Here is a 27,057-nt window from a genome sequence, read left to right as displayed (position 1 = left end):
CCGCGTCTGCATCCGCATTGCCTCTTCTTATAAGGACACCAGTCACGTTGGATTAGAGTCGGCCCTAACCTTTGTCACCTCTTGAAAGACCTCATCTCCAGATACAGTCATATTTGGAGATACTAGACTTCAACTTACGAATTTCCTAGTTTGTGGAAGACAGTATGTCTTCTCTGACATGTTCCTAAGTAGCCTCTTTTCCCTTTCTGATTCGCCTCACCTTCCCGTTTCAGGGTGATATAACTGTTCCTGACATGTTGAAAGACTCCAGCGGTGTGGTACTTATTAGTTTACCATCGTTCGTTCCTGAGTCTTGAAAGCAGGTCGGAGAAGCCCGATGGGTTGGGCAGCCAACATCTTCGGGCTGCAGATGGGAAACCAGTGCCATCTGGCCAGGATGTGAAACCAGGTCCAAGTAAGATCTTTCAAAAGCCAGGAATTAAAACCACTAACTCAGAAAAGCTTCCTTTCAGTATATCCAGAGAAGGGTGATTTATAGGGAAGGATGAAAGGAGGGTAGTGTGTGTATTTTGGCTCCTCGGAGGACGGTGAGGCCGGGAGGAGGAGGAGGGAGACGTTTTCGTAAGCCCGCAGCCAGCCAATGAGTAAGAACATCAAAGAGGAAGCTGGACAGCCAGATACACAGAGAGCTGATGCAGGGGACAGAGCTGGGGGAGAAACCGGAGGGATCTGACCACTTGGGCTGGGAGCCAAGAGAGGCTTTTGGAAAGGCACGATGCAGTATGTGCAGTGAGCGACATTTGGCCTTGAGAAACCCTGGGAGGATGAGCTCCAGAGGCCTTTCAAGGCAGGCTAGACCATGAAGTAAACTGCAAAAAAATCCGATCCAAAGGGCTCAGATCTGGCCAAACCTATGAGAGGCTGCTTTCCATCTCCAGCTCTTCATTCCCCAGCCCTGACCCTGGGCCTTCTCCCAGTCTACTCCATCCATTCATTGAATAAATATGTTCTGAGAGCCCCCACCTTCCAAGCACTGTGCTAAGCCTGGTACAAAATGAAGAATTCCTACATCTTTGGGACGTGTTAATGGGACAGCCAGGGAGGCACCCCCTCCTCCTCGGGATCCTGTTCACCAGTGTCCTGCGGCTATCCTGGCCGGTTGTCCCAACCACTGAAGGTAGCCAGCTCCTTCACTCCCCTCTTCCAGTCCAACTTGAATTTGTCTCCTCTCCTCCAATCAAACCCGACTTTGTTGCCAAAGTGAAGAGGAATAGGCAGACCATCCATTTTACCAGCTGTTTTTCCTATACCAAAATAATTTAGTTCTAATACATGATCTTCATTTAATAATTTGTCTTGGTTTTTTCATTTATTCATTCATTCAAGGAACACACATTGGGTATCCTGGCAAGGCCCTGTTTAGATGCCAGTGATACTGCAGGGTCAGGCCTGGTCATAGCTGTCTCACTCATGCTTTAGGGTTTGGTACACATGCCACAGTTTTCGGGCAGCATAGGTCTTTGGGGGGAAATAGAATCAGTGAGAGAAGATGCCCTCAAGAGCCAGTAAAACTTAGTCATAAAACCATCTGGGCTTGATGCCCTCTGTAGAGAGGACACATTTGACAACTCATTCAATTTCTTGAAGAGTCATTAGTCCGTTCAGGTTTTTTATTTCTTCTTGAATGTATTTGATAATTGGTATTTTCCTTAAAAATGGTCCGATTTTTGTATTTTTGAATACAAGTGTAATATTTGTATTATTTGTCTGTATTTTTGAATCCGCTGGCATACAGTAGTTCACAACACTATATTTTAACATGGGGCATGCATTCTATTCTTTGATTTTCTCTTTTTTGGCTGCAGTGGGTTTTTGTTGAGGTTCTTGGGCTCTGCATTGCAGCGTGCGGGCTTTCTCTAGTTGCACTGAATGGGCCTAGCTGTCTCGCGGCATGTGGGAATCCCAGTTCCTCACCCAAGGATCGAGCCCATGTCCCTTGCCTTGGCATTCAGATTCTTAACCATGGACCCCAGGGAAGTCCCAGGACATGCTATTCTTTAACAAAGAGTGCCCAGCGTTTTTTTGTCCGCCATAGTCCACAAAGCTCTGAGCAAAAATTCTGAAGGAACGCTGAGCCCTGGGGGACAGGTGTTCAGACGATAGGGAAGGTGTCTTCATGGACTCAGGTTTCCCTGATACTATGTAGCATCTGCACGAGAGCTTTACAGTTTTACAGAGCTCCTAATGAGTGACTCACACACACACACAAAATGCTTTCCTTACTTCCTTTTTCTCACAAAGCCCTTGCGAGATAGATTTTGTAATAATCCCCAGCTACAGATAAGAAAACAATCCAATCAGAGATGTTAATTTATCTGTGATATTCAGATAAAGCCAGAAATCACTCCTAGATCACACCATTTTAATTAGAAGAGAGTTTAGAGATCATCTCGTTCAAAAGTTTCTAACCTGGGGTCCATGGGCCTCCAAAGATCCCTTGGACAGACTTCAGTGGGTCCATAATCTGGATGGGAAAAAAAATAACATCCTTTTCCATTGACCTCTAATGGCAATTTAGCATTTCCTTCTATTATAATTGTAAACCACAGACCACAAGAACAGCAGCAGTGCTGTCTCAGCGATAGAGATCACAGATCTATTCATGGCATGTTACAGTCGTAAGAGATAACTCAAAATAGTGCTTACACTCTTCCCTACTTCAGACTTAACGCTTGTTAGGAACTCGCCTTTCTACCTTGTTATTTAATGTCATTTTTAAAAGTCCATCTGTTACTCTATTCCCAGTTTTTTTTCTTTTTAATATCTTGATTCACTGTAGTTCAAATAATTGACCTCCTTTTTCATCCTTGGCATTAAAAAATTTTGATTTATTGTGCTAATATATGCATAACATAAAATTAGCCATTTAAGTCATTTTAAAGTGTACCCTTCAGTGGCATTAAGTACATTTACATTGTTTTGCAACTATCATCACTATTTCCAGAACATTTTGAACATTTTCATTATTCCCAAGCAGGAATTTTCTATCCATTAAGAAATAACCCCCATCCCTCCCTCTCCATCCCTCAAGAGTTTCTTTCCTACTTTCTGTCTCTATGTTGCCTGTTCTAGATACCTGTGTAAGTAGAATGAGGTCATATTTGTTCTCTGGTCTGACTTTTTTCATTTAGTATAACGTTTTAAGGTTCATGCATGTTGTGGCATGTATCAGAACTTCGTTGTTTTATGACTGAGGAATATTCCAGTATATGTCTATACCGCATTTTGGTTATGCATTCACCTGTTGATGGACACTTGTGTCGTTTCCATCTTTTGGCTACTTGAATAATGTTGCTATGAACATTGGCATATAGGTATCTGTTTGAGTCTCAGCTTTCATTTGATGGTGCATATATACCAAGGATGGAATCACTGGGAAACATGGTCATTCTGTGTTTAACTTTTCTGAAGAAATGCCAGACTGTGCCACAGTGGTACACTTTGCACCATTTGCATTCCCACCAACAGTGCGCCAAGGTTCCAATATTTCCACATCCTCACCAACACTTGTTATTCTCCTTTTTTTTTTTTCTTCTAATAGCCATCCTAGTGAGTGTTGCGTTTCATTTTGGACTTTTAACAGCTGTATTCTGAGAAAGCATCATGGGCTTCACTAGACTGCCGTGGAAGTCCCTGGTACAAATAAGGGTTAAGTGAGGGAGCCAGAGTCCAGAAATACTGTTCCCTGTTCAAGGTGAAGTAATTGACCAGCAGCAGCCTTGGGCTTCACACCAAGTTGTCTAGGGCTCAGGGGAGCACTTTCCCCTCCTAACACATGGGCTGTTCTCATGTAGACATTTGCCTCAGCCAGTGGTCAGACTGAGTCAGGGCTGGAACTAAGCCATCAACCAGCCAGTCACTGAAGCTGAGGCCAGCCCCAGACGCAGACGAGACGGACATAATCCCTGTCTGCAAACCACTGCGATGTAAAACTGCCACATGCAACCACGGCAGCTATATCTTTATTTGTTCAACAAACATTGAGTGCCTTGTGTGAAATCAAACACCATATTCAGTTGGAGTGTCTCAGGGGGCACCCAAAGGGACATCCCTTGGAGATGCTCAACTGATAGTTTGGTTTCCGGGTTAAAGTTCAAGAGGGAGAAATAACCCTGCGCATGTTTCCTTTCAATACAGAATGGTGTCCTGACCTGTTTTTTTCAGACCAGGAGCCTCTAGTTCTGCAGAGACAGCCTAAGATGGCTTCAGTCTCATGGCCTCATTTTCTTACTGACCTTCCAATCAACCATGGCTCCTGAACCTTTCCACACCTGCCATCAAACTTGTCAGCTTGGTTTTATAAATAACCATAGCTAAGGTCAGTTGGTAAAGAATCTGTCTGCAATACAGGAGACCCGGGTTCACTCCCTGGGTTGGCAACTGGGTTCAATCCCTGGGTTGGGAAGATCCCCTGGAGAAGAAAATGGCAATTCACTCCAGTATTCTTGCCTGGAGAATCCCACGGACAGAGGAGCCTGGCGGGCTACAGTCCATGGGGTCATAGGGTCGAACATGACTGAAGAGACTAAACCACCACCTACTTTTAACAAGTGTGAATTCTAGCTTTCCACCATGTGCCCGTGGGTAAGTAAGCAGAACCATTCTAACCCCAGTTGTCTTGTCTGTGAAACGGGGATGATAATCACACCTCCCCTAGAGTGGGAGTGAGGATGGAATGAGATCCTGCAGATAAAGGGCTTTGCACAAAGCCTTGTATGGAGTTAGCTTTCAATACATGCTTATTGCTGTTATTGTCACATTTTAAAGTTTATTTTTTAAAAAACATTTTTTACATTGCAAATTGGTGTTAACAGCTCCCACTCTACTGTGAGATCTTTAAAACTAGGAGCTAGGTCTTTTCATCTCTGGGTATAAAGCATCTGGTGTAGTAGCCTCACAATAAATGTGAAGAAATGAATGAGAGATGACATTTATTAATATTATTAGTACTGTTACCTTTATTTGAGCATCTACTTATTTAAATATAAAATAGCAGTTTTTTTCTTTTTCAACTTTAAATCAGATATTGATCTTAGAGAAGTATATCTAAAAAACTGGTTACCTGAGCATTTCAGAAAATACGCATAATTAGCCAAACAGTTTAATAAAATTTTATTCTTAAAATGTCAGAAGGTGTACCATGAAATTCATTCATTCATACATAGAACACATTTCTGTTGAGTAACTACTCCACAGCAAGGCTGGAATCAGGAGTGAAATCTCTGTTGTGTTGATATATGGCAGAAACCAACACAGTATTGTAAAGCAATTATCCTCCAATTAAAAATAAAGTGGAAACTTACATTGCTGCTAAGTCGCTTCATGCTGCTAAGTCATGTCAGACTCTGTGCAACCCCACAGATGGCAGCCCACCAGGCTCCCCCGTCCCTGGGATTCTCCAGGCAAGAACACTGGAGTGGGTTGCCATTTCCTTCTCCAGTGCATGGAAGTGAAAAGTGAAAGTGAAGTCGCTCAGTCGTGTCTGACTCTTAGCGGCCCCATGGACTGTAGCCCATCAGGCTCCTCCATCCATGGGATTTTCCAGGCAAGAGTACTGGAGTGGGGTGCCATTGCTTCTCCAGAAATTTACATTGCCATACGTTAAATAGATAGCCAGTGGGAATTTGCTGTATGGCTCAGGAAACTCAAACAGGGGCTCTGTATCAACCTAGACAGGTGGAATGGGGAGGGAGGTTCAAAAGGTAGGGGATATATGTATACCTATGACTGATTCATGTGGAGGTTTGACAGAAAACAACAAAAATCTGTAAAGCAATTATCCTTCATTTAAAAAATAAATTAATTCAAAAAATAAAAATGTTAAAAAGTAGTGAAATATCTGGATATTAGTTAGGGTGCAGTTGGCATAAGCTAGCAGTGTTTTTATTAAAAGATATTTGAATATCTTACAAAAAGTCTGGAGGTCAGTGATTCCCGGTTCGTGGCAGTAGCTCAGCTTTATCATTGAGACCAGGGTTCTTTCCAACTTTAAGCTGCCTCATCCTGGGATATTGACTTTCCTTTCTTAGGCCTCAGCCTTTATAGTCACAATATGGCTGCTGCAGCTCCAAACATCACATCCTCCATGGTCATGGTCAAGGCAGGAAGTGAGTAGGGGTGGAGGAAAGATTTTTTCATCCCTTTACGTACTCCTTTTATTAGAGACCAAAATCTTCAGTTCCATTTCCTTTCCTCCCCACTAGCCAAAACTTCATTGCCTGCCTATCCAACTACCTCATCTGGAAGCTGGAATAACCATGTCCTGTAAGGAGTCATTCCTGGCAGGGGATGAAATCACTCCTCACAGAGATGATGGTCACTTCTTTGTTCCTTGGAATCTTAGCAAGGGAGCAGGAAGGGAATGGGAAAGAAATGAAGTTTAAGAAGGCATCTACTAGTGTGATCCAGTCTACAGTGTTAAGCCATTTTCTTGAAGGTGGCAAGGAGATAGCTTCTGGATCCAGGATGTTCCGGGCTCACCTGGAACGTTTAGAAACAGCAATGCCGGGGTAGTGTAGCTCAGGGAAGTAACATGGGAGCCTTGGTGGGTCCTTGTTCGGACTTGGGTTTTTCCCTGAGACAGATGGGGACTAAAGGAGTCACATGATTTCACTTGTGTTTAAAGTGTCACTCTGGCTGTTGGATTGAGAACAGTCTGCAGAGGAACAAAGACAAATGCCGTTTAGGAAGCTAACACCATCATCCAGCAAGGGGTGTTGGTGGAGGTGATCACCTCTGGAGTGTAATGAAGAACTAAGAAATATTTCATTTGTGGCAAGTGTCCCCAAAACTTCTTAAACGGTAGCAGTTGCTGGGAATTTGTGGGTACAGCCCACAGAGTATCTACAGTTACAAGGAGGGAACATAAATGTAAAATAAAGTCATGCGGGTTGCCCGCTTCTGTAACTGTGTGTGTACATTTGTTGCTTCCTGTGGATCAATTCTGAAGAGTATGAATTCTAGTTGAATCTTACTACCTGATTCTACCACTTACTAACTGTGTGACCTTGGACAAATTACTCTAACCTCTCTGAGCCTGTTTTCCCACCTGTTAAATGGAGATAACAGGTTGTTGTGTGAAGTAAGGGTTTAGTACATGTAGCATTGTATTGATATATAATGGTTGCCAATTAATATTAGCTATCATTATATATATGTATCTGCTGCTGTTGCTAAGTCACTTCAGTAGTGTCTGACTCTGTGCAACCTCACAGACGGCAGCCCACCAGGCTCCCCTGTCCCTGGGATTCTTCAGTTCTTACACTCCAGTGTAAGAACACTGGAGTGGGTTGCCATTTCCTTCTCCAATGCCTGAAAGTGAAAAGTGAAAGTGAAGTCGCTCAGTTGTATCCGACTCTTAGCGACCCCATGGACTGCAGCCTACCAGGCTCCTCTGTCCATGGGATTTTCCAGACAAGAGTACTGGAGTGGGGTGCCATTGCCTTCTCCATATATGTATCTAGTCACTTGTAAAAGTCAAGGTATATCTCTATTTAATTCATTTTTCTTAAAACCATAGCATGCAAGAGCTGGAAAGGAACTGAGAAATTATTTAGTCCAACCCTAGAGATCAGAGTAACATAGCCACCCTCCCTCCAGAAAAGAAGGTTTTGTGGCCACTGTCATCTAGCAGGTGGCAGAGTGGAGACCAGAATATGGGGCTCTGGGCTCCCAGTCCACAGCAATGCTTTCATTGCCTTGCCATGTTGCTTCCATGCAGCCCTCAACACAATATCAGGTAGAATTAATAATAATAACAGAAATAATTATTTGACTTTCACTTCATGCCAGGCACCATTGTAAGCACTTTACACATGCTCACTTATTTAATCTTCATGGCACCCCTCTGAGATAGGTACATTCATTGTCTCTGCCTTGCAGAAGAGGAAACTGAAGGTCAGAGAAAGCAAGGACCTTGATCAGGATGGAGAATGTGCGTGGTGTGGGCCAACAAGGAGTCAGAAGTCTGCTCCAGCGTTTACCCCACATGATCTTCTCTGTTTGTAAAATAAGGAAGCTGAACCCAGTTTTTCAAGTCCCTTTTCAGCTTTAGAATTTGCATATCCTCAGTGCTTTGTGATGATTAATTCTGCAAGAAATACCGTTTCAGTTCATTAAATTTGCTGTCTTATTAACTGCTCTTCATCTTAATTATCAGCTGCAAGAAAGAACTATTTGTGAAACTGCCTAGAAACCAAAGTCACCCAGTCTGTGAGGGATTCCTGAAATGTTATTTCGGGTTTCCATGGCAACCCTAACATTGGGTGGATAGCTTAATGGAGTCAACTGCAGCAGCTGGAGCCCAGCATTTGCTGGAGCACCCGAGTGATGAGGAAACAAGTCGCTGGCTCAGTAGATTTCCTTTTGTGTTGACTGTCTTAGTGTACTTAGGGAGTGGAAACCTAAGCCAAGCTAAGTAAGAATGGAGGAAGTGGAGTGTTGTCTCAGAGTGGAGCGAGAAGACAAGTTTCCAAATGAAGTAGTGATGAGAACAATTCAGCTGCCTGAGGAAGTTACTGTAGAGAGGAGGTGGGGTAGGCATACAGAGGCTTCAGGGGAGGGGAGGGGAAGAGAGTTAGCCCCACTTCCGCAAAGCTTGGATGGACTGGGCCTTCAGGTGAGCTGTGAGAAGAGGACTGAGCATGTCCTGTTATGTATTTTTTTGTTCCAGTATATTTGGAGTTTTCATCAGGTACCCACTGTGGATGAAGGAGGCATCAAGAAGGCAGATATACTGAGGAGCTGAGGGGACAGCCGGGGCCAATGCAGAAAGCAAAGCTTTCTTGGTATATTAAGCAGAAAGGGATTTCATAAAGAGAATTAGGTGCTTGTGTAATTTTGGAAAGGTTAGAAAAGTGGAAGTTCAGGGCCATCACCTAAGAGCCGTTGCTGGAACTGGGATGTTGTTGCTGCTGTAACTGCATCTGTGAAGCTGCTGGGCTGACACTAGAACATGGAGCCTATGTTCCTACAACCTTACTTGCCAGCAGAAACAGGCTCCACCTCCTGTCCTCCTTGTGAGTGTTATCTGGTTGACGTTACCTAATTCTCACCCAGAACGCTAGCTGCAAGGGAGTCAGGGACATGTGTTCCCTGTGTTTTTAGCTTCTGCAGTATAGAGGACTCATAAAAAGAGGCGGGAGTTCATGCTGAGTGCCAACTGTCATTCAATCAATAGTCATTTCCTTGAAACATTGAATTAACTAGGGAAAGAAATAGAGGAAGAGGAGTTGGACACCCAAGAGGGATGAGTTGGAAGGGCCCAAATGCTGACCTTCTGCTCCACCAGCTGAAAGGCCTTCACTCAATCCAGGATTAGGTAACAAAGGGGCAGAAACTCAACTCCTAAACACAAAGGAGTTGTCTTTAACATACAGATGGTTAACAAACACACGAAAAGATGCTCAACATCGCTCATTATTAGAGAAATGCAAATCAGAACTGCAATGAGATATCACCTCACACCAGTCAGAATGGCCATTATCAAAAAGTCTACAAACAATAAATGCTGGAGAGGTGTGAAGAAAAGGGAACACTCTTGCACTGTTGGTGGGAATGTAAATTGATACAGCCACTATGGAAGATGGTATGGAGATTCCTTAAAAAACTAGGGATAAAATCACCATAGGACCCAGCAATCCCACTCCTAGGCATATACCCTGAGGAAACCAAAATTGAAAAAGACACATGTATCTCATTGTTCATTTGTGCACTATTTACAATAGCTAGAACATGGAAGCAACCTGGATGTCCATCGACAGATGAATGGGTAAAGAAGTTGTGGTACATATACACAATGGAATATTACTCAGCCATTAAAAGGAATGTCTTTGAATCAGTTCTAATGAGGTGGATGAACCTAGAACCTATTATACAGAGTGAAGTAATTCAGAAAGAGAAAGATAAATATTGTATTCTAACGCATACGTATGGAATCTAGAAAAATGGTACTGAAGAATTTATTTACAGGGCAACAGTGGAGAAACAGACATAGAGAACAGACTTATGGACATAGGGAGAGGGGAGGAGAGGGTGAGATGTATGGAAAGAGTAACATGGAAACTTACATTACCATATGTAAAATAGATAGCAAACAGGAATTTGCTATATGGCTCAGGAAACTCAAATAGGGGCTCTGTGTCAACCTGGAGGGGTGGGATGGGAAGGGAGATGAAAGGGAGGTTCGAAAGGGAGGTTCAAAAGGGAGGGGGTATGTGTATACCTATGGCTGGTTCATGTTGAGGTTTGACAGAAAACAACAAAATTCTGTAAAGCAAGTATCCTTCAATTAAAAAAACTTAATTAAAAAAAAAAGACAAAGGATCCCATTGCACTGCCCAGCCGTGTGAAACCATCCCTGTGCATACAGTTCTATACATATGGTGCCAGTTTTTTCATATGTGGATGCATGCATTTAATTTTCTACTTTGTTGTGTTTAAAATAAGTTCTACATAATACCCAAGATAATAATCTTTATTTAAACATAAAATTGGTTATAGTAGTTAAGATACAGTCTTTGTAAAAAATGAGTAAAAGACAGAAATGTGTAAAATTACTAGTAACCTCCTAACCAGAGAAAATACACAATCTTTCTACATAGAGTTGCATCAAAGAGTGTAATAAATATTTTAATTCCTAAGAAATATGGATACAAAACATATATATGTATGCATAATACTATATAAATATAACAACATGTATAATACTATACCATATAAATATATGTATAACATACATGTTATATATATACACATATGTACATATACAATAAGATATATAAAATATCAAAAAAAAAAAAAGACAAAGGAGTTGTCTTTAAATTCTCCCTAGTGCTTTCGCTATAGTATATACATAGGGGGCATCTATTTACACCTGAGACCTGGCTGGGAACTCTGGCAGGAGGGCCTTTGGGTTAGCTAGGAATGGAAAAGACTGAAGCCTGGGCTGAGTCAGGAGCCCTTAGAATGTGCCCTAAAAGAGGATGGACACATTTAAAAGCCTTCTGTGTCTCCTTAATGGAATGCAAACTTCTCGGAAGCAGGCACGTGTGCTCCTCCCAGTCACTGCTGTCCATCCTTTAAGACACACCCAGGGCACCCCACCCGCATCACCTGAGCACATGGTGCCCTGCTTGTCTGGCTCCCAGGCCTTTGCTCATGCTGACCCTTTGCATGAAATGCCCACCCCAACTCTGCCTGACCAGTACCTGCTCAGCCTTTGATAACGGAATAAGATTGTAAGATATAATATAGTATAATATGGTACCCATCAGCTTCTTTAGGAATCTTCCCACTCAGCCTCTTGGGATCATGCTCTCCTCCAGGCTCCAGCTGCACATGCCTTTTGTGACTCTTATGAAGCTGTCTTCTCTACAAGGTCGTAAGCGTCTCCCAGGCTGAGATTCGTTCTTGTGCTGTGTCCCTAGCGCCCAGCACAGAGAGGGGTGTTCTACAGTGTGTGCATAACCCAAGTAAATGAAAATGAGGAATTCTTCCTTGGCTGGTACAGGGCTATGGAACCTCAGCCCTGCCTCTGTGTGTGCCTGCACCCCTCTCCTTCCGGGGAAGAACTACAAGACTGCATTTAGCAAGGCCCCTTCCTGTGGCCCTCATCGCCCCCAGCCTGACCCAGCTTTGTCATTCACACGTCTCTGCCCTGTGCCCGACTTCCATCTGGACTCTCAGAAAGCCGATGAGGCCATTGCTTAATGTACTAAGTTAAAATGCTCCTATGGGCCGAGTGCCAGTTTTAAAGCTCTTTTTTCACTTCGAAGAGAGGCGAGATCACCTGTTTCCCGGTGCTTTCTGTACTGTCTTGTACTGGGGGATGGGCAATGTGTGTGTGTAAATAAGTTTTAAGAGATGCGTCGTTTCTCAGTTTGAGCAAGGAGGAAACCTGGTGAGAAGGGTTTTGCTAGAGAATACCAAATCAGTTCTGTATCTATTCAGTCAGCTCAAGGAATTTTAAAACTGTTGTCTATTTCAAGACTTCTTTATACTTCTTTTCTCAATTAGAAGAAAGCTTATATTTGTAAGACACTCTGAGAGGAGGTGTGAGGGGTGTTTATTTTTTGTTTGTTTTTGTGTGTTTTTTTTTAGCACAACTTAAGCAAACTGCTTTACCTTGCAAGGAAATTCAATTCATTGGAAATTGTTTTTTCTCCAGGGCTAAACTGGGGCAGCTTTCTTTCTGGCTCCCTTGCAAAGAAAATTGTCCAGGGTTCTGGAAACCACAGTTGAACTTCATACGATGTCTCTTTTCTTTCAGCTCATGTAACAGTTACGAGAGGAGACTGGTGTGATGTGGCATGTTTTTTCTTTCTTCGTTTTTTTTCTTTTCCATTTCACTGGCTCGTTGGTGCACACTCCCTGAGGGCTTTAGAAAGCTGTGTTCCTAAAGGAATTTATGACAGTCTGCAGGGAGAATAGAAATTTGAGCTGGTGTCAGCGTAGGATCCCTCAGGGTACTACTGTCCCATATCTCTGGTTTATGGAGCGCCAAGGCTAGCCAACGATGCAGGCTCATCCACCAGAACCTTCTTTTAAACAAAAACAAACGCATCATGACATTGGCAAGTATATTTTACATAAAAACTTCCCAGTGTGGATCTCTACAAGCAGACAGAATCCACCCTGCAGGGGCTCTTCTTGGTTTGGGTTAAAGTGTACACAGATCAAATCTGGCAATAAGTTTCACCATGTGCCACAGAACTTTGGTGGTGCTCGTAGGTGTTGGAAAGAAGGTGATGAAATGAAAGTTGGCATTCAGACCGTATCTCAGTGCTTGAAGGAAGCACGTGAATGGTGTCAACTGGCATTCAAAACAGGTCTGTGTGGGCAGAAGACCACAGAAATCACCTCCTTGGATGTACACTGTTCCTTTTATCCCCGGTAATGGGCCAAGACATAGAAATGTATTTGCTCTGTGTCTTTGCTGGATTCATGCCTCCGTGTTCATAAGTACAGTCTCTACTGACGGTTCTTTGTGGTTGAAGGTTCAGCTGTTCTGGCTAAGCATATGTTATGCTTACCGAATAATAATTCATTTGCCCTGCCTCATTCTGCAGTCATCTGTATGTCTGTGCCACTGACTCCCTGGACTGTGGCCCTGTAAGGCCAGGGACTTCACCATCTACGTGTCAACAGCCACACAGCACCAGCATTGTACAGACAGATCTTGTTTTATCGTGCTTTGCTTTATCGTGCTTTACAGATACTGTGTTTTTTTGACAACCCTGCATCAAACAAGGGATTGAACCTGCATCTCTTATATAAAGAGGACTTTGCACTTAGGGGAGTATGTCTTGAGTTGAGCTTTAACTCCTGAGTCTCATTCAAGTCTTTGCCACTGGCCCTCCCATATGTTTAGTTCAGTTCAGTTGCTCAGTCGTGTCCGACTCTTTGCGACTCCATGGACTGCAGCACTCCAGGCTTCCCTGTCCATCACCAACTCCTAGAGTTTGCTCAAACTCATGTCCATTGAGTCAGTGATGCCATCCAACCATCTCATCCTCTGTTGTCCCCTTCTCCTCCTGCCTTCAATCTTTCCCAACATTGGGGTCTCTTCCAGTGAGTCAGTTCTCCGAATCAGGTGGTCAAAGTATTGGAGCTTCAACTTCAGCATCAGTCCTTCCAATGAATATTCAGGATTGATTTCCTTTAGGATGGACTGGTTTGATCTCCTTGTGGTCCAAGGGACTCTCAAGAGTCTTCTCCAACACCACAGTTCAAAAGCATCAGTTCTTCAGTGTTCGGCTTTCTTTATAGTCCAATTCTCACATCCATACATGGCTACTGGAAAAACCATAGCTTTGACTAGACACACCTTTGTCAGCAAAGTAATGTCTCTGCTTTTTAATACGCTGTCTAGGTTTCTTCCAAGGAGCAAGTGTCTTTTAATTTCCTGGCTGCAGTCACCATCTGCAGTGATTTTGGAGCCCGAGAAAATAAAGTCTGTCACTGTTTCCATTGTTTCCCCATCTATTTGCCGTGAGTGATGGGATCGGATGCCATGATCTTAGTAATGGTAAAGAATCTGCCTGCAATGAGGGAGACCTGGGTTCAATCCCTAGGTCAGAAAGATCCCCTGGAGAAGGAAATGGCAACCCATTCCAGTATTCTTGCCTAGAGAATTCCATGGACAGAGGACCCTGGTGGGTTACAGTCCATGGGGTTGCAGAGTCAGACACTTTCACTATCAATGTGTTAACTGGTGACTGGGAGGATAACTTCATTAGGCTCTTCTCTGGGACATTTTGCTGTTCAGAAGAGACACTTCATGCTAGGTCACCTGATGAGAAGCAGTGGCTAAAAATGCAGGCACTGGACTCAGACTGGCTAGGGTGTGAAATCTCTTCTCCCCACCATTCATTCTCCTCATGCCAGCAGACTTGTCATTTAGCCTCTCTAAGACTCAGCACCCTCAACTGTAAGTTAGAGATAATAATGGTGCCTATTTTGCTTTTACTGAGTCTAACCAAAAGCCAGGAGACAACTGACCTGTACATGATCTCACAATGGATCAGAACCCACGAGAGGTAGGAGAGGGGCTCATGATGGGGGAGCACATGTGCACCCACGATTGATTTATGTCGATGTATGGCAAATACTTCCACAATGTTGTAATTATCTTCCAATTTAAATAAATTAATTAAAAAAAAACAACAAAGGAACCCACGAGGGAATACAGGATGTAAGGTTTCCATATTTACCAGATTGCTCCTGGCCTTGGGGAGGGAGGAGGGTGCTGGGGCATAGGAAGTGGTCTCTTCTGGATGATTCTTGCTCCCTGGCCTCTCTGATGGTCTTTCAGGCTCACATGCCCCTTGGGGCAGAGTCTTATTCGCTGCACCTAAGAATCACCAGGAACAATTGTCTAAGTGCAGATTCCTGGGCCTCAGCCTCAAAGACTCTAATTCACTGGGTGTAGGGGCAATGGCACCCCACTCCAGTACTCTTGCCTGGAGGGTCCCATGGATGGAGGAGCCTGGAAGGCTGCAGTCCACGGGGTCGCTAAGAGTCGGACACGACTGAGCGACTTCACTTTCACTGTTCACTTTCATGCATTGGAGAAGGAAATGGCAACCCACTCCAGTACTCTTGCCTGGAAAATCCCTTTTAAGGGCATTTATCATGCCCTTTCGGGGAAGGCAATGGCAACCCACTCCAGTACTCTTGCCTGGAAAATCCCATGGATGGAGGAGCCTGGTAGGCTGCAGTCCACGGGGTCACTAAGAGTCGGACACGACTGAGCGACTTCACTTTCACTGTTCACTTTCATGCATTGGAGAAGGAAATGGCAACCCACTCCAGTGTTCTTGCCTGGAGAACCCCAGGGACGGGGAAGCCTGGTGGGCTGCTGTCTCTGGGGTCGCACAGAGTCGGACACGACTGGAGCAACTTAGCAGCAGCAGGGTGGTGCCCAGGATTCAGCATTTTAAATAAGTACCCCCAGGTGCTTCTGATGTGATCAGGACATTGAGGGTGCCCACTGTGGGCTGTGTTTATTGTACCTGCACTGACCAGCTGCCACAGCCCACTGAGCAGAAGAGAGTCTACAACTTCTCTTTTCGCTCTCCCACACCTCCCTCCACATAGGTGCATTGACAAAAAGAAGCCAGGACAAACTGATCATCTATGTGCGTTGCACTCTGCTGGGTACTAGGGATTTATAGAGGATGCAGCATGTGGCCATTGTCTCCATACATGAGATGCTGGGAGGAGAATGCTTAAGATGTAGGTGACCACAGGGCTGAGTCTTAAGTTGAGGAGGTACTTGAAGGAGCATGGTGTATAAAGAACTACTGAGTTGGCCAAAAAAGTCTGTTAGAGTTTTCCATATCATCTTATGGAAAAGCCTGAACAAACTTTTTTGGCCAACCCAATACCGACCATTAGATTGCTTGGGTTTAAGGTATAGGGCAAGGTGAGGTGGGCGGGTCTAGGAGGCTCAACAGTTCATTAGTTTACTCTCCCATGACCTTGCTGTCAATGACCCTTAGGAAGGTGGCTGTTGGAGAAATTGCTTTGAGGAGACAGCATCCTGAGCTGGTTTATACTGAGAACTCACAACTGCCAAATTGAGCTACTGTGACTGATGAAACTCACCAAAATATTTATTCAGAGGAAAGTTGTGCTATAAAGAGGGAAAGAGTAAGGTCCGTTTGTTGGGAGAGTCTCTCTTATCTCCCATTCAGGAAAGCCATTGCTGAGATGATGGGGCCTTAAGGTCTGGAGAGGGATCTAATGGGAGTGAGCAGAGAAAAAGGCTGTCTGGACAAATTGGTTTCGTTTCGTAAGCCCCCCGGCCCCCACTCCAGGCACTGGGTGGTGGGAAGGGGGTGAGGGATGTTGTGCTGAGAGGACTCCGGTGGCTGAGCTTCGATTCTGAGGCTGGAATGGATTAGTGCAAGGGGAGGGGGCTGGGGTTCTTGGGGTCCATGTGCGAGGCTTGGGATTTGCTCTCCGGGCTGGAGATTTTATCATGAGACTGGCTGTCAATCCGGTTGTCTCCTTTCTGTGGTTTATACAGTTGATTTTTTGAACTTTATGTGCAGGATTTGACATTTATACCACTTAGATTTCCTCCTGTTAGTTTTGACTCATTATTCCAGCCCTCAGAAATCCTTTCTGGCCCTGACTCTGTTATTCAGCTTTTTACCGATTCCTTCCAACATTGTGTGTAGTGGTGTACAGAGAACCACAAATGCCCCCAGAATTTGGAAAATGGTGTGGAAAATGTTACCAAGTGGGGAGTGATTTGCTAATGAGTCTACGATATGTCTTCAATCCCATTAAGAAGTCCAGGGTGTCTCCCTATTATAATATAATAAACTTTTCAGATCACTCCCCAGGGGTTCTTTAGGGAGATGTGAGTGGAACGTGATTGATTCGGAGAAAGCCATGGCTCATCAACTACATTGTAAAATGGCTGGCGTGAGGTAACGCAGCAGCTGCTGACTGACTAATAAGGGAATAAGGGAAGGGAAGAATTGAAATGTAGTCCTTTCAGCCTCGGCCAAGGACCACCATGCCCCAGTCAAGTGCCCTACAGGGCACTTACAAGCTAAGTCTCACTGGGAGCAAAAATCAAAGGTGCTCCAAACTGCCTCTGAAATATCCATAAAATCACCTGTAAACCTCAGGGCTGGTCACAGTTTGCAGGCTCATGGGGACAGAACACACGAGGTAGCCGCAGGGGCCACACCTCAGGCGTCCGTGAGCAGGCGCTCATTGAGTGTAATGGTGGGTGTTACAAGGTAGTCCTTTCTCTCAATCTGTCTGTATTTGTTAAGCCCATCTAGTTCAATACACACAGCCTAAATGCTTATGGGATGCAATTTCCTGAATTCCAATGTGCTATTTTATATTCTTATAATGGAGAATACATACCACCTGTATAGTCTGAGGAGACCATTTCTTAGGACATTTCTATTTCCTTTGCCCTGACCCCATGCCTACAGCAGCCCTCCATCCCAAGTGTGTCTTTATCTAGAAGTTCGTGTGCACATCGTCTACATGGCCACCCTTTTTATTTCTCATTGAAAAGTAGTAAGTTAGCACTAATTATCAGATAATGTCTCAAAAGTACGGTTAGCTAACTTAGAAGTGAATAAAATTGAACACTTCAGGCTTTGTTGCAGAGGCCCCCCGGACTCTGGAACCAGGTTGGCAAAAAGATTCCATTATTTGCAGGGCAGTGTTAATGGTATCCTGAGCTGAGTCCAGGCTGAGTGGGAGAGGACAGGAATTGATTAGTAATGTCTGCCAGGGACAAGGGAGGAAAAGGGGGCCTTTGCTGAGCCTGCCTTAGAGCCTGGGTACCCACACCAAAGATGGCCAGTCACGCTCTCCCTCTCACTCTGAGCCCTTTGTTTACCTTTTTTGTCTGCCTATTTTATTCATTTCTATTATTATTTGTCTCTATGCCTGCTATTCACAATTGGGAGTCTTCCCTTCATTCTGTTCTCAGAGCCTGACACACAATAGGTCCTCACTAAATATTTGTTCAAAGATTGGCTCTATTTAAGTGTTCTCCCTAACTGGTCTGGATGTGTGGAATCTGCATTTCTTCCCCACTGTGTGTGTGTGTGCGCACACACACACGCTCAGTTGCTTCAGTCGTGTCCAACTCTGTGCGACCCCACGGACTGTAGCCCACCAGGCTCCTCTGTCCATGGGATTATCCCAGCAAGAATACTAGAGTGGGCTGCCATTTCCTTCTCCAGGGAATCTTCCCGACCCAGGGACTCAACCTGCGTCTCCTGCATTGGCAGGTGAATTCTTTACCTCTGAGCCACCAGGGAAGCCCCTTCTTTCTCACTGGAGTCAATTAATTGCCTTGTTGAGATCCAAACTATAAATATCCTCTGAGTCTCCTGATCTATCCCATCTAGGAATAAAAACATAAATTGTGCATTTTTCCCCCTTTTCAATCTCCTTCTGGTTCATAATCATCAAGTTCTCCCTCCCCCTCAGGCCCCCACCCCCACTTTCTCTAATCATAAAACTGCTTTTCTCCCTTTGAAACTCTTGGTGAGCTAGTTTTTCCTCTGTCCCATTGTGACCTCTGAATCATGTTTCATGGTGTTTCTGGTTACTCTTGGGAATTAAAGTCCTAATAATAAGAAGAGCTTTAGCTCTTGGCTCACTGCCACTGTCTCCAACATTACTCTTAAAATTTTTGGTGATTTCAGTATCCGCATGAATGCTCCCTTCTTCGAGGGATCGTTCCTGGAGTATTCTTGTCCTCCACCGTATCTGAGCCAGTGACCTCTCTTATCATACTCCTGCCCCTGTGATTACAATAACTGCAGTTCCTTCATAATCTCCATTTAAGCCTCCTATTTCCCCTCAGCTCACCCCTTCTAGGATTCCAACTTCAACAGTCTCTGACCTTATCTAGACTTTCAATCCATTGACCCCACTGCTTCCTCTCTGCCCTTCACCCCTTCCTATCTTCTACTTCATATTCCCCCAGCTTAATTTCATGGGAAACCTTACAGCTGCTCTGTCACCTACCTTTGTTGCTTTCCTGATCCACCAACTCTTGGCTGCACGAGAACCCTGGTTGTATCAACTTCCTCCTGCTTTCCTCCTGTACCCGTGTAGCCAAGCGCAGCCGGAGCAAAGCACACAACCATGCTATCAGTGTCCCTTCAGTTTCATGCTCGCTGCCCTCAAGTTGGCCTTTAATGCCACCTGGAAATCCTATTCCGGTGCCCTTGTCCATTCACTCTTGTGCTGTCCTAGAAATTACTCCATTTTCCCCCTTGTATCATTCCTTTTTTAAAGTTCTTTTTTTAAAAAAAAAATTTATTTCTTTTGGCTGTGTCAGACCTTAGTTGCGGCTCTCGGGACCGTCATTGCATCATGCAGCACTTTTCATTGCGGTGCACAGCCTCTCTACTTATGGCTCGGTCTTCAGTAGTTGCAGCACGTGGGCTTAGTTGCTCTGTGGTGTGTGGGAGCCAGCTCCGACCAGGGATGGAGCCTGGGTCCCCTGCATTGCAAGGCAGACTCTCCACCACTGGATCACCAGGGAAGTCCCCACAGTTCTTTTTTTCAAGTGCCCACACACCACCTACTTGTGGGAACTTTGCTGGGAATTGTTAGGAAGCATCACATTTTCTGAAATCTGTCTCCCTTCTCCACCCCACCTTGGCCATTTGCCTGTGGTCCAGGTCATGTTTCTCTTGTTCCCCACAGCCCATCAAAGGCCAGTGACCTTGACTTTCTATCTCCCCCAGGGCCCTGCTTCTCCAGATCTCACAGGAGGCACTTGTCAAACACAGGAGAATGTGAACAACTAGCAGCTTCATTTACTGAGATGCTGCTCTTCAGGGAGGCAAGCATCTGTTTTCATCATTTTATTAAAAAAAAATTACAAATAGGCATTTAGCAGGGGGAAAGCACTTGGCAGGAGGCAGGCAAGTTCGGGCCATAGCTTCAGGCCCTGATTCCAGGGAAGGAAAAAACTGACCTCAGAGAGCCAGTGCTGTTCTGGTACATCTTGAGTGTTCTGGGAAGGGCAGATCTAAAAAGACAGAATCTTTTCTGAGCATTGCTTGGTGGTTAAGAGCATGGGCTATGGAGTAGGGTTCAGATCCTGGCCCTTCTACTTTCTAAGTATGAGACCCTAATCTAGGCATTTAACCTTTCTAGACTCACTGTTCTCATCTGTAAAATGGGAATAGTACCTACCTGCTAAGTTGGGTGTGAAGAATAAGTCATTCCGTGTAAAAGTACTCAGAACAAGTCAAGTACTTTTAGGTATCCAATAAACAGTAGCCATAAATTGTTGTTATATTATCTTTTGAGTTTCACGATAGCCCTGTGAGGTATTATCCTCATTTCACAGAAGATGAGACTGAGGGCAAAAAAGGTGAAGGGGAGGCGATAGACCACATGGATGGAAAGTGGCATGGGCTGGGCTTGCCCTGAGGTCACAGGGCAAGCCTGCATTTGCTTGTTTCACTAAGCATTTGTGACCTTTGAATCATGTTCCATAGTGTTTCTGGTTACTCTTGGGAATTAAAGAAGCCCCTCTGGTTAGTCCTAGTAACACGAACAGTTTTAGCTCTTGGCTCACGGCCACTTTCTCCAGCATTAGAGAAATGTTGCTGTTTCACAGAGCCCCTTTCAGTGTCTGGATGAAATTATTTTACCCCCATCACGGAGATTCACATACCTTCCTTCTCCAAACATGCCCTGACCTCTCTGGGCAGATGGTACCAAATATTTGCTGTACAATTACATGGCTATAATTGAATTTAGCCACGGCAAGGGAGACCGATTAGCAACAAATCTACAGTCCTGAGAGGAAGGAGATGGTTTCAGGGCTGCACATTGTAATCCTGCTGGGGTGGGAATGTGGCTTCAAATTGTTCTGGCTCAGGTTCACCTTCTCTGCAGGGGGAAGAGACACTCGTTTGCCCAGTGAGTAGGCTGTGGAGTCGAGCTGACAGAACTGGAAGTACTGTTTACAAGGCTTAGACCGTCACTTTTTGGTTCGGGGTATGGTGTTTTATGATGTGCCCAGATACCCTCTTCCAAGTGCTGCGGAAAGTCTACAGTGAAAGGCGAGATGGAAGACGGTGTGTTCTTCTCTTGGGCTAGTTAGACAGGGATGCTGTTTATCAGAACTGATATGTGAGAGGAGCGCACACAGGGGAGATGTTTCCAGAAACATCAGTTCCTGGGTGGAGAAACTGTGAAGGCAAATATTTCAGAATGTCCTTGAGTATTTACAAAGCGCTCATATTGCAGTGCCAGTGGTATCGAGACTTTTCCCAGGGACCCGCCACGAAGTGGGGAGAAGGCACCTGGATGGTCCCAGGCCCAACCCTAGTGAGCCCTGGGGCCTCGTGGAGGTGGAGTCACCTCTCTGAGCCTCAGTTTTCCCTTCTGTAAGGTGAATAACTTGGACTCTATATAGATCCTTCCAGCTCTAAGACTTTATTAGTCTGTGAGTTCCTGGACCAAAAGTTAGAAAGTGACTGTGTTCCCTCATAAAGTGGCAAAGATTTGAGTCCTGGACTCAGCAGGACCTAGACCTGAGGAGAAGGGGATGACAGAGGATGAGATGGTTGGATGGCATCACTGACTCAATGGACATGAGTTTGAGTAAGCTCCAGGAGTTGGTGATGGACAGGGAAGCCTGGAGTGCTGTAGTCCATGGGGTCTCAAAGAGTCGGACACGACTGAGCCACTGAACTGACTGAACTGAGACCTGCTGTAGCACTTTTTGACTCTGATTTGAGTCCATCTCCTTGAACTGCCGGTTCTGACTCAGTCCCTTCCGCCTGAAGCCTTGCTCCATCACCTGGAATTCCGCTTAATTCTACAAACGTTGACTCAAGACTCAAACTGTATCCCCACTGCATGGCTGCAGAGATGACCAGTTTCCCACATTGGGTAATCCACAGTAAGACATGAGGTCAAGACTTACCAAAACTTCCTTTCTCCAGAAATCTCTCTAGGTCCTACACTCATGGTTTCACAGAGTGTGGTCCTTGGACCAGTGACATCGACTTCACACAGGAACCTGCTGGAAATGCATATTTTCAGGTGCCAGCCTATACCTACAGAATCAGAAACTCTGGAAGTGAGGCTCACAGACCTTAGTTTTTAACAAGTCCTTCAGGGAATTGGGAGACACCTCGACTCTGAGGCCCACTGAACCGGCCCTTTCCGGGACAGGCTGCAGAAGCTATGTCTCTGAGCTCTCAAGGGACCGGAGGAGACGTCCAGGAGAAAGTCGGTCACTCGGGCTGCCAGAACTTGCTGTTTTCAACTCTCAGTCACAGCTCCTTGGAGGGTCCCTCCAACACCATTTCGAACCTCTGATGTGATTTTGTGAATGCCAGGCGTTGTGAAAAACTCCTCATTTGTTTTGATGGGAAGGAGTCCAGCGGAGCACATCATTCCTTGGGCAACTTCCAGAATCCCCTTTAAACTGATTGTGATGCTTGCTGGGATGCACAGGGACCAAGACCCACAGGAAGAATCCCAGTCCCAAGGGGACCCCTGCTTCCAGAGGAAGAGCGTTCTTAGGGAGTCAGTGTGCCGTCTCCATGCCACCCTCCCTTCCAAGGAGTCTTTCATTAATATCCTCCCGCGTGGCCCGGTCCAGGCTGGTTCCAGTCCTTCTGAGCAGGTGGAGATCACTGGGTCCTGTTCTCCCTGTAGTCAGTTCAGACTGAAGCTGGTAGAGCAGGGGGTGGGTGTCCAGCCTCAGTGCCCGGAGGTTTGTCACGTGTTGCCTGGACCCAGGGCCACATGCTAGACCACAGACACTTCTCAGGGAAATTAGAGAATGGCACCCCCTCCAGGGGCCTCCCAAGTGGACGCAGCCCCTGGGGCTCAGGACTGGACTGGATTTCAGGCCCTTGCACTTCCTTGGGCAGGTACACAGCTGTCCACGGCCACCCTGCCCCTCCCCAGCCGGAGCCTGGCACAGGGAGGACTGAGGAAGGAGGGGGGTGGTGGTGTGGGTAGAGCAGAGCCTGCCTGTGAAGCTCCCACATATTGAGGGGGGGGGGTCCCACCTGCTGAGCCCAAGACTCAGTTCTTTACCCGCAGCTAATCCTCAGAGCCTCAGTGAGGTGTTGTCCTCCACAGAGTTTTTCTGTTCCTAAATTGTAAGAGATTTTCAAACTCTCAACACCTTCATGCTCTCATCTATCCAACAGATATGGTTCCCTTGCTCTTCAGAGCTTGTTCTGGAAACCACAGGAGACCATAGTGATGAAAGCTGTCTGGAGTCAAGATGTTAAAATGTCAGGGTCGATACTGATCTTATCCCTGGGTCCTCAAAGGCAGTTTCTGGAGGCTCTGGTTTGAGAAACTCACCTTAAATTCACCCAGGCCCCAGTGGTATGTGTGAATGCCCCGAAGGTCGGCTTTCTGCCGTGATGCTGGTCTGAGGGGTGGGGGGTGTGTGCTTCTGCCCCTAAAATTGTTAGGCGTGTGAGGCTGCAATGCACGAGGTGTGTCTGTGCAGGCGCTCAGGGGAGAGGCAGGGCCTGGCAGGCTGGCCTGGACAGGGTGACCTCACTGGCCTTTCCCACTTGTCATTTCAATGACTGGGCTCACTGCTTCATTTTTGGCTTTCTCCCTCTTTCTTGCAGCTGCGCTGATTGGGATTTAGGGCAGGCATTTGAGATCCCTCTTCTAATCCCTGTCAAATTGGGATTTACCAGCGGGAAGTCTGGGAAAGGGAGGGAGGAAGGGGAGAGAGGCTGGAGGCCGTGGCTTAGAACATCGGAGAAATTCCAGGAGGAACGCCCAGCCTCCACCTCCACCCTCTGGGGCAGGAGGCCTCTCATCTCATTCTCTTTCCAGAATGCCTTCTTGCTTCAGCACTGGAGGAGTAAGCATGGCAATTGTGCTGGTAACGGAGAGACTCCAACACTTGCCTTTTTTCCAGCTTAACTGTGCCCTTTGCTGAATGTTTCTTGGCTTGTACCATCTCCATTTCCACTGCTGCCCCCGCCTGCCAGCCTCCTACCCCTGGTTCATATTGTTTCCTTCTCAACCGGATTAGTGCAGCAATGGTCTGGATTGTCCACACTGCACATCCCTACCCGACTCAACTGACCTTTTTCTTTTTTTTAAAAAAACTGAGGTATAATTGATGTACAATATAAGTTACAGGTGTGAACATCGTGATTCGCAGGTTTTAAAGGTTAACCTCCATTTATAGTCATTATAAAGTATTGGGGAATTGCCCGACAGTCTAGCAGTTGGAACTCTGCTTTCACTGCCTAGAGCACAGGTTTAATCCCTGGTCAGGGAACTAGGATTCTGAAAGTTTCGTTGCAAGGCAGAAATAAATAAAATAAAACATTGACTATATTCCCTCCGTTGTACGATATATCCTTGTAGCTTATTTTATGCATAGAAGTTTGTGCTTCTTAATCCCTAACTGGTGTATTGCCCCACCCCTTCCCTGTCCCCACTGGTAACTGCTAGTTTGTTCTCTATAGAGAACTGTTTCTTGTTTTATTCACTAGTTTTATTTTTTAGGTTTCACATATAAATGATAGCAGTTTGTCTTTCTCCGTCTGACTTATTTCACTTAGCATAATACCCTCGAGGTTCATTCATGTTGTCACAAATGGCAATATTTCATTCTTTTTTTATGACTAATATTTCATTGATTATATATAGCATGTCTTCTTTATCCATTCATCTGTTCATGGACACTTGGGTTGCTTCCTTATCTTGGCAGTTAGAAATAATGCTGCTATGAACATTGGGGTGCCTATCTCTTTTTGAATTAGTGTTTTTGGTTTTTTCTTCAGATAAATATGTGGGAGCAGAATTGCTGGGTCATATGGTAGTTCTCTTCCTAGTTTTGTGAGGAACCTCCATAGTGCTTTCCACAGAGCCTGCACCAGTTTACATTCCCACCAACCATGTATGAGGGTTGCTTTGTCCATATCCTCTCCACAAACTTCTGGCCCATTCAATTGACCTTTTATTACATAACTTCCCTGCAGGAGAGATAAGTTACATAATATAATGCTAATCATATTATGCCCATCAGCTGTGGTATCAGTACAAATTTCAATCTGAATTTATTATTTTTTTTTTTTCAATCTGAATTTAAAGTCTTTTTGTAACTGACTTCAAGCTACCCCTCCAACTTCATTCCTATCCATAACTCTTAGCAGTGCCTTCAACACTCACTCTACTGTCTGCTGTATTCATGCCATCTTGGGCTTTTGTTCATGGCCTCCTCTGCACGTGTTCCTTCCCACAGTCCAGACACTATACATCTGTAAAGCCAGCTTGTGTCCCATCTCCTTGACCCCAGCCCACTAATATCCCTGTTCTCTGAACACCTAGCATCTGCACCACACACTGTCATACTAGTTATTCTTTCCTTTTTCCATTAGTTAAGTCTCCCCAGGTAGACTGTAAACTCCTTGACTTTGGTCCCCGCCCTAAGCATCTTCGATACTTCCTGCAGTATCCCGCCAAGCTAATGTGCTGTGCAGTAAATAACAAAGTAATTTTGATGCTGCTCAAATGTTTGCCCACCTAAAAACTACATTGATAACTTTCTAGAAGCTGAAGTTCACTTCTTTTGTAAAAAGAAATAGTATCTTGTTTGCTGCCAATATTCATGATCACCCGGTCAAACACATATACATCCTTACAACCTTCCTGAGTGAAGAAAATGATGAAGATTTGAAAGGTGACCCCTGGCCCTAGGATTTCCAACCTGCATTGGGTCCTTAACAATCTTATTTTATTTATTTTTAATTGAAGTATATTTGACTTGTGATATGTTAATTTCAGGTATATAGCTCAGCAATTCAGTTATGCAGATATATATAACTTCTGCAGATTCTCTTTCCTTATATTACAAAATATTGAAAATAGTTCCCTGTGGTATACAGGAGGTCTTTGTTGACTATCTGTTGATAATTTATTGTTGTTGTTGTTCAGTCACTCGGTCGTGTCCAGCTCTTTGCAGGCCACGTGGACTGCAGCACGCCAGGCTTCCCTGTCCTTCACCATCTCCCAGAGCTTGCTCAAACTCATGTCCATTGGGTCAGTGATGCCATCCAACCATCTTATCCTTTGTCATCGCCTTCTTCTCCTGCCTTCAATCTTCCCAGCATCAGGGTCTTTTCTAATGAATTGGCTCTTTGCATCAGGTGGCCAAAGTACTGGAGCTTCAACTTCAGCATCAGTCCTTCCAATGAATATTCAGGACTGATTTCCTTTAGGATGGACCGGTTTGATCTTCTTTGATAACTTATATATAGTCGGATATTTATGCTCAATGCTCTTATGATATGTTTGCCCTCCCCCTTTTCCCCAGGGAGCGCCTGTGAGAACAAGCGAGCGGACGTGGTCTTTATCATCGACAGCTCACGCAGCGTCAACACCCAGGACTACGCAAAGGTCAAGGAGTTCATTGTGGACATCTTGCAGTTCTTGGACATTGGCCCTGACGTCACCCGTGTGGGTCTGCTCCAGTATGGCAGCACGGTCAAGAACGAGTTCTCCCTCAAGACCTTCAAGAGGAAGTCCGAGGTGGAGCGTGCCGTCAAGAGGATGCGGCATCTGTCCACGGGCACCATGACGGGGCTGGCCATCCAGTACGCCCTGAACATCGCCTTCTCGGAAGCAGAGGGGGCCCGGCCCCTGAGAGAGAATGTGCCTCGGGTCATAATGATCGTGACTGATGGGAGGCCCCAGGACTCTGTGGCCGAGGTGGCCGCAAAAGCCCGGGACACGGGCATCCTGATCTTTGCCATCGGTGTGGGCCAGGTGGACTTCAACACGCTGAAGGCCATCGGGAGCGAGCCCCACGAGGACCACGTCTTCCTGGTGGCCAACTTCAGCCAGATTGAGACGCTGACCTCAGTGTTCCAGAAGAAGTTGTGCAGTAAGTCCTGCTCCTCTGTGGCTCTTCTCGGGGCATCGTTGGGATGAGGTCATTCACCTTCCTGGGTTCATTCTGTGCTACCTGGTCCCAAGTACTGTGCTGGCAAGGGGTCTTTAGCAAAGGTCGAG

The 27,057-nt window shown here is 45.3% G+C and overlaps 1 protein-coding gene across 3 annotated transcripts in view; it reads left to right on the top strand.

The window, feature by feature from the left end:
• MATN2 (matrilin 2) overlaps positions 1-27,057 on the top strand; it is a 173,410-nt gene that overhangs the window by 28,045 nt on the left and 118,308 nt on the right. For all 3 annotated transcript variants that reach the window (XM_061439294.1, XM_061439292.1, XM_061439293.1), the window contains exon 3: positions 26,360-26,929. In XM_061439294.1, the coding sequence (XP_061295278.1) occupies positions 26,360-26,929 (570 nt within the window). The remainder of the gene's footprint in view (positions 1-26,359; positions 26,930-27,057) is intronic.

This window comes from Bos javanicus, chromosome 14 (genome assembly GCF_032452875.1).
Source record: "Bos javanicus breed banteng chromosome 14, ARS-OSU_banteng_1.0, whole genome shotgun sequence".
Lineage (NCBI taxonomy): Eukaryota > Metazoa > Chordata > Mammalia > Artiodactyla > Bovidae > Bos > Bos javanicus.
This window is presented reverse-complemented; position numbering and strand designations above follow the sequence as displayed.